Source organism: Oxyura jamaicensis, chromosome 2 (assembly GCF_011077185.1).
Source record: "Oxyura jamaicensis isolate SHBP4307 breed ruddy duck chromosome 2, BPBGC_Ojam_1.0, whole genome shotgun sequence".
Lineage (NCBI taxonomy): Eukaryota > Metazoa > Chordata > Aves > Anseriformes > Anatidae > Oxyura > Oxyura jamaicensis.
The window spans coordinates 3,371,262-3,383,381 of NC_048894.1; the positions used below are offsets into that span (position 1 = coordinate 3,371,262).

Genomic DNA, 12,120 nt, shown 5'->3' on the forward strand with positions numbered 1-12,120 from the left:
GCTGGCAAAGTTCAGCTCAGATTTTCTGTTAACTCTTTGAGTGCCTTTGCAATGTGTGACAATACACAAAGACCACTCACCATAGATATATATTCATTATTAAGATTCCTATGTCCAGCATTTACAAACACTGAGAAATGTTATACAGCAGAAACAAACAACCAAGCAAACAAAAAAAAACACACATGGACATAGGTTTAATATAAATATACAGTTGCAGTAAAAGATAATATTTTTCTAGCATGAACTTTTTCTTGTTGACTATAGCAGAGCTGTTGGTAACTAGTTTAGACTAGATGTTGAACTTTTGGTTACATGAGGTGAATACTGCTTCTAACGACTTCGTTTATCTTCTTTAGACTTTACCCTTTGTGCCTCAGCATGCAGCAAACCAGTAACAAATTCCTTTCTGTGTAATGACAATGCTCTATAATATTTGAAAGCTAATTATATCTAGTTCGGTGAATACTAATTTACCTGCAAGCAATATGCCAGACAGTTTGTGGATTTTCTTGCAAAATTCAGTAACATGGCTTGAAAATGTGTGTGTTGCCTAGCTTTCTAGACTTTGTCTGGTTGAGATCAGCACAGCTGCACTGGTGACAAATGAGTTATATCGGTTTATCTCTTCTGATCTTTTGATGATTGTGTTTGGCCTACAAATACTGGAATCATCTACTCAAGGCTAAATATAAATATCTCAAGGGAGGCCTTGCTTCAAACTTGAACATCGAACATCAAGCACCTGAAGTTATACCTGGGCATCGCAGAGACACTGGTCTGATCTTCTCAGGTGCTGAGTTCCTGTCACCCTTTTGGAAATCAAGGGGAGGATCATCTCTTTGACAAGACACTGATCTCTGCTTCCAGAGATCTTCCAAATGATCCTTCATTTTTGGGGAATTAGAGTAGGACTGGAAAAAATAGAGGATCAGAATACCACGTGATTCTGCTATCTATCCACTCATGATAGTAAGTCATGATATCCACTCATCCAGCTCTACAGACCTCTTCTCCTGGAGTGCTGTTGGAATCATATCCACAAGCTACAGTATACGGTGCGGGGTACACATCTGTCCAGCCCTGACTTGTGCAATTCCTGGTCACATTTCCTGAAAAAAATAGAAAAGGATGATTAATAGAAGAAACATTGGGCTTGCTCTTAAACATGTTTGCTTTTCTTAATTTAAATGTCAGATCACATTTCTCGTAGCATGGTAAAAGTCTCATATTTCTCTGTTAAGAAGTACTCATTTAACACCTAACACATAAACTGGAGGGACCAGTTGGGTCATAAATTCAGTCTTCAGATACAAGTAGATTTTGCTATTTAGGTGCCCACAAAGCATCTCTTCTAATGGTACCATAATACCACCTGGACTCAGTCCCTTGGTTGTGGGCAATGCAAGGATATTGTCTGAGAGTGTTATTGTCTCCATTCCTGGAAATTTCTTCATCTAACCAGAGCAGTGAAGTATTTACAGCTTTCATTTTGCTTGTGAGAAGCAAAGGGATAGATAAAGTGCTGATTTCATGTTATACAATTAAGGTGGGAGAGCTGGGAACTGAACTCAGTCCTCAAAACCCAGACCTTGCCTACAAAACGAGTCCTGAACTTTACTCAACTGCGATTCCCATGAAATCTACTGTACTGGTGCTTGAGAAAAAAATACTTCAAAATTTGGCTAAGAGGGAAGAAAAAACAGATACTGACCATCTGTGTTGCCTGTTTTAACATGTGTACAAGACAGATGTTTGTCAGACAGAAACAACAAAGAAGCAAAACAACAAAAGTAAATTGCATATTCCCCCAGCACCTTCTCTGACCACTGATGCCTAACCAGTCCATCTCAAGTGAATCGCACCATTGTGTTATCAGCTTATAAAATTTCACAAATTGAATGCTTGGCATTCCTTTGGTGTCTTTTATCACATAAAACATCCTGCCATCCCTGACCGGAAAGCTGGTACAATAAACCAGAATAAACAAATGGTAAACAGTCAAAACTTGCTTACGGCTTTTTAGTTGAGGAATTACATCAGTGAAACTCAAGAGCTTTGCAAACATTTCCAGCAATGAGGACCTTTGCACACAGGAATAATAAAACTGCACACAGGAGAAAATCAATTCTGCTGCTATGAGTCATGAAAATATCCAAGCATCACCTCCAGGAATTTCTGATTGTTGAGTCATCTGAACATCTTCCTAACTATATAGACTTATCTTGCACTGAAATCATCATCAACTTATCACCTTACTTAATCCAGTTCTTGAATCCCTGTGATAGGTGGATTTTGACACTGAAACTTGCCCCTGTTATTCTTCCTTATGACAGATCTGAACACATTGAAGGCTCTGGTGCCTTTGTTCCTTTCAACAGCTGCTCCAAAAGCAGTTAACTTGAGAAGTTTGGTGGGTTGTTGCTCCCCAGGCTTTTCCTTAATGATCACTATTTACATTTCTTTTTCCAGGGTTCATATCAAGATCATAAGAGATCATGTGCAAACAAATCAAGGACATGACTGTTCAGTATTTATTTATTTTTTAAGGTGTTATGTAATTTCTCCATTACAATAGATCCCATTATCTGAATTTTTCTTCTTCCCGTTTCCTGCTCAAGACTCCTCCCTCTGTCTGGAGATGTCTTTAGTTTCCATGGTGGTTTTGATTCTTTGCTTCTTATTGTCAGTGAACTAAGGGGTGCCAGTTTCAGTTTCATTCATTTCCTTGTAGTTCTTCTTTTTAAGTGTACTTTCCCGTAACTGATTCGTTGCAGTTCTCGTCCTCCTTGTTCACATGAGTACTTTTCAAAATTGTCTTAATGCTTTAGCAGATGTGTAAACTAAGGCAGAGGGAAACAAAATAATGTAGCACCACTGAGATTAAAAAAAAAAAAATCTGCCTAATTTTAGGGATTCTCTCTTCTCTGATAAGAGACTGTTGCTGCTCATCTTACTTTTTGATGCACAGATTCAAACACACAGTCTGATACAACACATATTTATAACTCTCATATTCTCTGATGGATGCCTGGGAGGTGCAAAAAGTACAAGGTTAGAAGACAGAGATTTTACCATACTACCATTTTGGGTCAAGTGCTGGATGATGTCTCCCCTCAGAGTAAACAACATTTCTAATTACTACTTGACATTAGGCTGATTACTTTCTACTGAAGATGAACATAAAACTTGGAAAAACACCTCACAAGCTTAGTACTTACTCTGAGGTTTACCTAATAAACAGGCTGTGAACTTTAGACTAAAGCATTAAGCTGATATTTTTATGCTACAGGCTCAAAGCTCAGCTCTGTCACACACCTCCAGTGCAACTGCAGCCAGTTCATTTGTCCTCACTAGGTTTCTGCTTCCCCACTAGTAGCAGGGCTTCAGAAATAAAGTCTGCTCTTATGTCAATGGGAAGGCAAGTGTTCAAAGTGTCAAGAGGTTTCTAGGCTATTTTCCAGAATGGTTTCTTATTAACATTTTATAAAATATAAACTCTCTCCAGAATGATGCACTAATGAAGTACGTTGAAGATGCAACATGTGTCAGTAGTGGAAAAGGCAGAGCTTCTGGACTTGGTATCTTCAATCTGTGAAAGTTCAGAGTTTTTCCCAAACTTTCCCATTTCCTATCAGACTGAAGCTAATTTTTTTCAAACTGTTTTTATTTTTATTTATTTATTTTTTCCTGGAGAATTAATGAGAGAGGAGATTGGGGCTTAAACCTCAGTATCATTTAATTAGCAATGCACAGTGGAGGAGATCCACTGTGAGAGCTGGAAAGCATCCTACCACTGGTTGGAAAGCCAGTAGGTTTGTGCTCCAAGCTCACCTCTGAGTAGTGGAAAAAGGAGGTTCAAGTTCCTTGTGTGAACAGAGTCTCCGATTTTTAAGAGGGAAAGAGGGTATACTGGTTAATACCTTTTTCCCTGTCCCTGGCATTAAATTAAGCTTTTTTAGGTTTTGTATTCATTTTTATCAGAAGTATTACAACTGCCAAACTGGTGCACCTACTCCTAAAAGTCATAACCATTTCAAAGAGATGAGGTTTTCTATTTAAAGGGGAAAGCCTTGTAACTGAAGTCCTTTGCTGGGTGCTGCCTTTTCTCTTTGCAGATATCAGGACAAATGTTTTTTAAAGGGGACAAGGTGATGACATTTCCATAAGGCTCCCTGCCAGGTAGGAGGGGATGGATGTACAAAGGAAGGAAAGTAACAGTGCAGGCATCTGAAAAAAAAAAAAAAAAAAAAAAAAAAAAGAGTTCTCAAGCTGGCAAATATAATGTGCAGAGGCAATCCTTACACAAGCTAAAGGAACTATAACGATTGCTGGAGAACCAGAAACATAAAAGCCACTGCTTATAGAAGAGAATGACAAGTGTAAATATGAGGCTAGACCTTTGGCTCGTTTGTATCAGTGTTTATGACAATCAAGGCATAAAGCACTATTGAAAGGCAAGGAGTAAAGCCGCAGGCCTGAATAACCAGTTTTCACAAAGTTTTACTGCAACAGCGCCTTAAGAGTTCACGAGTAGCATGATAGGCTGTAAATGTTTAATCAAACCACCATATTCCTTGGTCCAGCCCCAGACACCAGCAGATGTAGTGTATGAAAGTGCAAATGTTTCAGTGGCTTCAGGCTGAGCCCCAGCAGGATCAGCAGGGTCTCTCTCAAGATCTATACCAGCTCGCTACACGTTACCCAACTGCAAATTTAATCCTCTATGGTGGCAGGAAGGGTCATCCAAGCCTACATAAACTCCTGGGATTTATACACGGCTCTTCCTCATGTGCTACCTCTGCCTGCATTCCTTGAAAATCTGCTTGCAGTGTGCCACAGCAATTAATGATCATCTACGTGAAGCACGAGGGGTGACTGCATTTCCTCTGTAGACTTCTCGTCTTTCTGGTAGTACGTCTGCTATAGGACAGGACCTTGCCATCTGGCCCAGCAGCTGCTCCCGGTCTAAGCAAATGCTTCCTTAGAGTTCACAATCCCCTCACTAATTTGCTAATCTGCACAGTCTGATGGCATGCCTATTATGAAAATGGAATTGATGGTTGTAAGCAATTAGCCGAATGCTTCAATCTTTCCTTCTGATTAGCTTGTACTAAATCTGGCACATGCTGCACACCTATCCTGAGTAGCTTTGCCTTGCTTGCAGGGTGATTTGGAAACTCTCTGCTCTGGGTAACAAAGAGAGAGGGAAGGAAATCCCTCTCAGTGAAAACAAGCAGGACTAGATAAATTCAGAGACACTTTTTGCCTGATATCTGTTAAAAAGAAAATAAAAAATCCTTTTTAACATTAAAAAAGCAGTAAAAGAAAGAGAAAGACCCACACCTGTATACTCATGAAAAGGTTGTCCAAATATTCCTGTTTTTAATTCATTTTTTGCATATTCAGATTTTGTTAATTGTTTTAATTCAATTTCTTCTATGGAAAAAAAGCATTCTCCTTGCCTCTTTCTCTCTGACACTACTTTTATCTTTTTTTCATTGGCTCTACAAATAACAACGAATTGACATTATTGATACTGATCTGGAGACAAGGAGGACATCTTTTTATTTTTCCCTCCCGCCTTCTTTTTCCCCAGTTTGGGTGAAGAGCTGTTAAAGGTCCCTATGAAGAAAGACAAGTTAAGCAGCAAAATAATTTTACAGATTTGTATCTTGTAAATCCTGGTGATGAAGCAAACATTTTCTCAGTTTCCTCAAATGGAGGCTGTGTATGGGCTAGTGTTCCATACAACTAACCACAAAGTTTATTCCTATACTCTCATTATTTTACCTCTTTCTAGTGATTCTAATAGTGCTTTTTACTTCTGGCTTTCAGTTGTAAACTTCCAGGTATGTCAGCCCTAACAGTTTTTTATATGTTGTATGAAAACATACCCCTCTCTCCTTATTTTAGACCTGCTGATGGACATTTTCATTTTGTACCTCTTCTCTTGTACACCATGAAACAATTATTCCTCACCTACTTTCTCCACAACGTTATGACTTACATTCTTTGAATCCAAATTTTTCTAGTCTGAAGAGTGTTAATGTAGATAGAATTTCTTGGAGAGGAACACAGTAAGGAAAAACTTTTAATTCAATTTCCTGATGTATAAGCATATTTGGGGATGATGTGGAAGAGACACGAATCAAAAGAACCTTTCAGATTGTGTTATACCCACCAATAAAGAGCCTGGTAGAGGAACTACATGATTAATTCAGGGCATAGTGAAGGAGTGAAGAGTCAGTGCAACTGAGATAGAAACAGAAGATTTTCTTTATAAAAGGTGTTTGATCTGTGTAGAAGTTAAATACTGAATAAGTAAATGGAATAAATACAAAGAGATAACTGTATTACAAGCAATTTGTTGCATATGTCTCACTCTCATAAGGTTTTTCTCTTTCTTAATTCTTTTTCTCTCTCATCTGTTTCAAATACATACCTCAGAAATATATCTGAAAGTTTGTGTCATAGGTGAGATTTTAACTCTTTGATCTTAGTGGGAGAAAATTTCTTATTGTCTTTTAATGGGAGCTTAAATTCATACTAAGAGTTCTGAGGCCAAAGGACATTCTCTTTAGTCTTCCTCCTGCTTCTCTTGCCCTTTCGTGTAATAGCTTCTAAAGGAGAGGGGAAGGTCTGCTCTAAGTAGCCATCTGTCCTGCTGGTCTGCCATTATCCCATGGTCAGAAATTGATTTTTTCAAGCAGAAGCTATTAAAGCAATAGAAGATCTTATCACTTTTCTTGAGATGTTGCTGAGCCCACTGGAACCCGTGTAGTTCCATTTTTATTATCGATCTGTCCTACTGTTACTGGGAAACACCTGAGACTTCCAGACAGAGCTACAGCTTGTTTTTAACTAGATACAGAAGTGGTTAGATCTGGGAGAAACTTGTGACTTGTCAGTCACAACAAAGATATTTTCCAAAATTGCTTTTTGTGTCTCAGCCATGATTTTGTAAGTTTCTTCTTTCAGCACAATTTCTGCCAACATGGTGCATCGAACAGACAAGCATACTGTGGCATAGTGTCAGCATATCACGTAACAGTCAGCCTTCAGTTTCTTCGTTTGTTCTTTTTCACATCACTTGGTCTGCAGTTATTACTCTCACAATTCTGCTGCCCTAAATCTTAGCGCACCTGTGATTTTGAGAAATCCCCCATTTTCCTTTCTCCTCCTTTCCCTTTCCTGCACATCACATTTCTCAGCATGAAGATCTCGATCCTTAATAAACACAGATAATTCCTCTCTTCTTAACATCACATGTTCCCCTTAATTAGGCACCTTTTGCAAACTCCGTTTGTTTTCTCACAATAAAAGCAGAGCTGTCATACTCTAGGACAAATTTCTCATTAGCTCTTTAGACATTGCTAGCACAGTACACCAGGAAGTATTTACAAGAATAAAATGAACAGTTCTGGCTAAGTGGAGGTATTAACTCTGCAAGGCATGGGCTGACAGCAGGCTTTCCATCTGAGGATCACAGCACTGCTGTCCCTGGGTGTACATGACCTTCTCAGCACCAGACCTTCAGAGGAGCAGGGCAACCGTGTCACGACACCTCAGCTGCAAACAAATCTCAAAGGTCTGAAGCAAAACTAAGCTTTAAATAAGCCGCACGTCCAGATAGCCACCTGTTTCTTCAGTCAGTTACACCGCTGCATGTTGCTGGAGCCAGCTGACGTGAAGGGTGCACTCCTAAATGCAGATAAAAGATCAACACTGATCTATGGAAACAGAGTAATCCAGCACTGATTTCTGAGCTGGGCCTCCAGTTGTCCATGACAAATGAGTGAAATGGATGTTAAGGAGTGCCTGGAGGCTGCCCTGACAAGCACGGGCAGCAGCAGCATTGGCTGTTCTGTCCCTTTTGCAGTGACTTTCAGAATGGACTATGCAAATAACTGCCGCAATTCCACGTGAATGAGGACGTTTCCTGGCAATTTTATCTTTGTGACATGAAGGCACATTTGGACTGGGGCTACTTGGCACCTGAGGACGTTGACGGATCTCAGTGAACAAACCTGCATAACAGATAGAGTCAATAGTTTTTTGTTTTGTTTTGTTTTGTTTTTTCCTCCCTTCAAATGAACATTGTAGTAAATAAATAGTGGTTTTGGTTCACTTTGACGTTCTCTATGATAGTGGTAATGTCTTTTCCTTACCCAACATCTGTTCATCCCTCTCTCTGTTTTATTCTGTTTTCTTTTTAGTTTCAAACACAAGATAGAAAAAAAGGAGGAAAGGAAATGAAGAAAATAACCCTGGTTCAAGAGAAGGAAATTAAAATGTTTTGCAAGTAAATGGCAATGATTTTTGGAGACTGGGGAAATGTGTATGATTCTGCATTTTTGTTTGTTTTTGTCTACTCATAGACCTCCTTTGCATGAGAAAAAGATTGGGGTTCATCTCACTTTTGCCATTGAAATGTAAGGACAGTAGACTCAGGTTCCCTGTAGAGGTTATATCAGACCTCTAAAGGTCATCTCATCCCTTTCTACGACATGTTGTGGGATAACCCGTGCCCTGTAAGTGCCTCTCTTTCCCACTGGCTGCAGAGAGAAATTAGACAAAAAGTTTAGCAAGGATGCCTAACAATTAGGTGCCTACTATGTGGTGGAGGGAGTATCAACTACAGTGAAAGGAAGCAGAATATCAGACTGGAGGAGTGGGGAGCTCTGACAGCTGGGAATCACTTCAGCCTGCACCACTAAGACCTGGATGTTACCAGTAAATTACATACATTGAAATGATTTGACTTGATTGCCTTTGCCCTAATGAAGTTAGATAATGCTACCAGGGATTACTCAATGTCTTTCAAGGTGGAGGGATGGAGAGAGGATGCCATTTCCAAAACTCTCTGCAGATGAATCAGGAAGAAAAATGAGATGACAGAGTTACTGAATTTGTTAAAAGGCCATCAGTCAGAGGGCAGGAATGAAATGAACCATGTCTTGTGTATAAGTGTTCACATTAATTCGTACTTAAGATCAAAAGGTCGTTAAAATAAATTTGGGCACAATACCAAAAAGCAGAATGACAAAAGATAACAAAAAAAGATTTTGATTGATATTTATTGAACTGAAATATGTCACAGAGAGAAAGATGCCTTTTAAATTCAAAAGGAAAAGCTATCTGACAGATGATTATGAATGTGCAAGTTTAAAATCATGGAAGACATGCAAAAATCAAAAACTAAATGAAGACGATGTTCATGATGGATTGTGATTTAAAATATCTACAATAACATAATAAGATCCATAATTTCTCAGGCAATTCTTGGGGCTCTGCTTAAGCAGGAAAGGGCTTTTTAAGTCAGATTCTGAATGCTAATGCTGTCATGAACTTGAGTTACTCCAGGTTTAACAGACTGTAAACCCAGAAAAGATTTAGTCGCACAGTTTTTATAAACCCATATTTGTATAACTTGCAATAATATTTAACACAAACAATATTTAGATAAATATTAAAATTTCACCTATGAGTCTGTGGACAAGCAGATTTGGTCCATCTATAGCTGACATCCTAAGTATCTATTCTGAATTGCTCCATAGAGCAGTGGGGAAATCTGAGGCTGATTCAAACCACAGAGAATCACCTCCAGGATAAACAAGAGGTGCTTCTCTGTTGACTTCAGGAGAAAGTCCACACATCTGGGATTAAATGATGAAATGTCAACCTTTCATATAGCTGACATTAGGTGAGATGATTCTGACCCTGATTACCTGCACCATATAGACAGAGGAGCCAGTCTGAATCAAGAGAAAACACACTTTTATTAACAAACACTTTTGTTTAAATTCAGGAATTTATAAATCCCATGACCAGATTGAATCATCTTTCTCAAGCAGCCTAGAACTTTTAGATCCCAGTCATTGTGCAGAAGAATAACAGCCTGCTGCTTTCATTAATCAGTGCTGATAAATACCCTTGTCATTTTCAAATTTCTGTTTTAGAGAAAAGACTGCAAACCTAAACATTACTGTAACTGCACAAATGCAGACCTTAGAGATGTTGCACAATACAACTGCCAGTTTTTGTAGTTGGTGTCAGCCACATGAGTCTGGTGACATGACTCTCATCCTACTCTAATTCTTGCCTGGAAAACTGCATGAAACATTCTGAATGAGTAACATGGAAATCAGCCTAGCAAACTGCGAGTGCATGTAAAAGCTGTCAATGATAAGCACAAACAGCTTTATGCTCATTCTAAGACTCCAGGTAGCCAGTAAAAGCATCACCTCCTTGGACAGCCAAAGCCAAATACGACTTGGAGAATTTGCTTCACAGCATGCAGCATTTGGGATTGCTAACCAGGACGGAGAGCAGCAGCTTGAAGCCAGGAAATTGCCTGAGCCAGATGGTCAGCATTCTTAGCAATGACATTCAGAGGAAGAGACATAATTTCACTGAGACAACAACTCAAGATTCACCTGAGACTAATACAAACCAAGTCTTGGCTTGCTTTTATAGTTCATAATGCACAAATCATAACCGAGTATTTGGTGAACAGGTGCAGAATCAAGTCTCTCACTGTGCTGGCAGTCAGTGAGCTACATGGTCCCATCTCTTTCCGTCTTCATCTCTTATGCTCACCGCACATGTAATGTGGTGGGTTCATCAGGAGATCTTATAGAAGCAGTACTAGGGGTGTCCCAGGTCTTTAACGTCATCTAACCGATTTCAAAGATCATCAAATAATATCTCCAAATCAGTCTTTAATTTCCCCACAAATCCCCACTGGAGCCTTCTTCCAATTTCTAATCTGAGTTTCATGGCAGTTTGCAGATTCTATTTTTCAGCCAGTGTTGGATTTGGGCTTAAAGTGCTCCTCTCCCCTTGATTTTGCTCTTGCAGTGAGAACTCCCAACTTTTGTTTTAATAAGCTAAGCAAGTGTCACTGAGCCATGCCACTCCAGTTTCTTCTGGAATGACAGACCTTTTATCTACCAGAAGATCTATCTTGTACAGCTTTAGTTTATCTTTGTCACTTACATGCAACAGGGAGGGACTAAAAAGCAGCAGTAAGATCTTTGGAAAGTCATTTCCCATCCTCTTGTACTCTGGAGGAACACAAGGAGCATTGGAACAGCTACCCTGCTGCAGTGGATGGCAGTTTATCTCAGGAGCCTTCGAAGTACTAAACCTGGCCCAAGGATCAGACCAGTACAGGGCACAAGACTGAGGAATGATAATTTCCAGTATTTAAAAGGATATATGGAAACTTAATAGGTGTTTCAGGTGGGCAAATAAATCTGTATGTTCACAACCTCTGATCTGTGATGTATTAGACAAATTTCCATATCGGTTTCCTGACTGCTTCCTTACATCATCTTTTTATTATTATCATTTGTGCATGAATGTCACAATAGTTAACCGAGAATTTTGATTGTCTTCTCATTATATTGTTTTAGATCTTCAATCTGCTGGAACAGGTTATGTCCAAATACAATAGGACAGTGGTAGGGATGGCATCAGAAGGATCCATGAATCGGTGCTGGGTGGTAATGCCAGCTAGAATCTCTGATGGCTTCCCATCTACATAAAAATGCACTGATGACAATGTTTGCTCTGGACAGCAGCATCACAGTTTGGCTAAAGCTGTAAGGTTATGCCCTCTCCATTCAAAAGCATATGGCAAAAATATAAATTCATGATACAGGATCCATCAATGCCTACAAATTCTTTTTCTTAGTATCATTCATGCCCAGTGTTTGGCAGCGTATTTCTAATACTGTGAAAGAGTTGGTGTTTGGTGTAAAAGTGTAGAGGATGAACAAAACAAATAATGAGATGAAGACGTTATTTATTGGATAATGGGGAATCGGGAAATCAGGAATTCTTGGAACAGAGGTGGGAAGATACGGGTGAAGCTATGATGCTATCTGATACCTGTGATGGCCTTGTTTCAAGGTATGTGACCAATATTGAATTAGTTTGAGTTGAACTGTAAAAATGCATGCATGTGTTAAGGTACACAGGGAAAATGCCATGCCTTGGTAACTCTAAAAGTAGGCACTGCTCGCCTGCAGAAACGCAGGATTCAGACAAGTCTGTCTGAGATGACTTGCATATACAAATAAGTAGAATTAATGATGAACTGCAGTTCATCAG

The 12,120-nt window shown here is 39.2% G+C and overlaps 1 protein-coding gene across 1 annotated transcript in view; it reads right to left on the reverse strand.

Moving 5' to 3' along the window:
• Positions 1-12,120, reverse strand: part of VIPR1 (vasoactive intestinal peptide receptor 1) — a 111,655-nt gene that overhangs the window by 41,322 nt on the left and 58,213 nt on the right. The window contains exon 4 of the mRNA XM_035317879.1: positions 1,009-1,112. Within this exon, the coding sequence (XP_035173770.1) occupies positions 1,009-1,112 (104 nt within the window). The remainder of the gene's footprint in view (positions 1-1,008; positions 1,113-12,120) is intronic.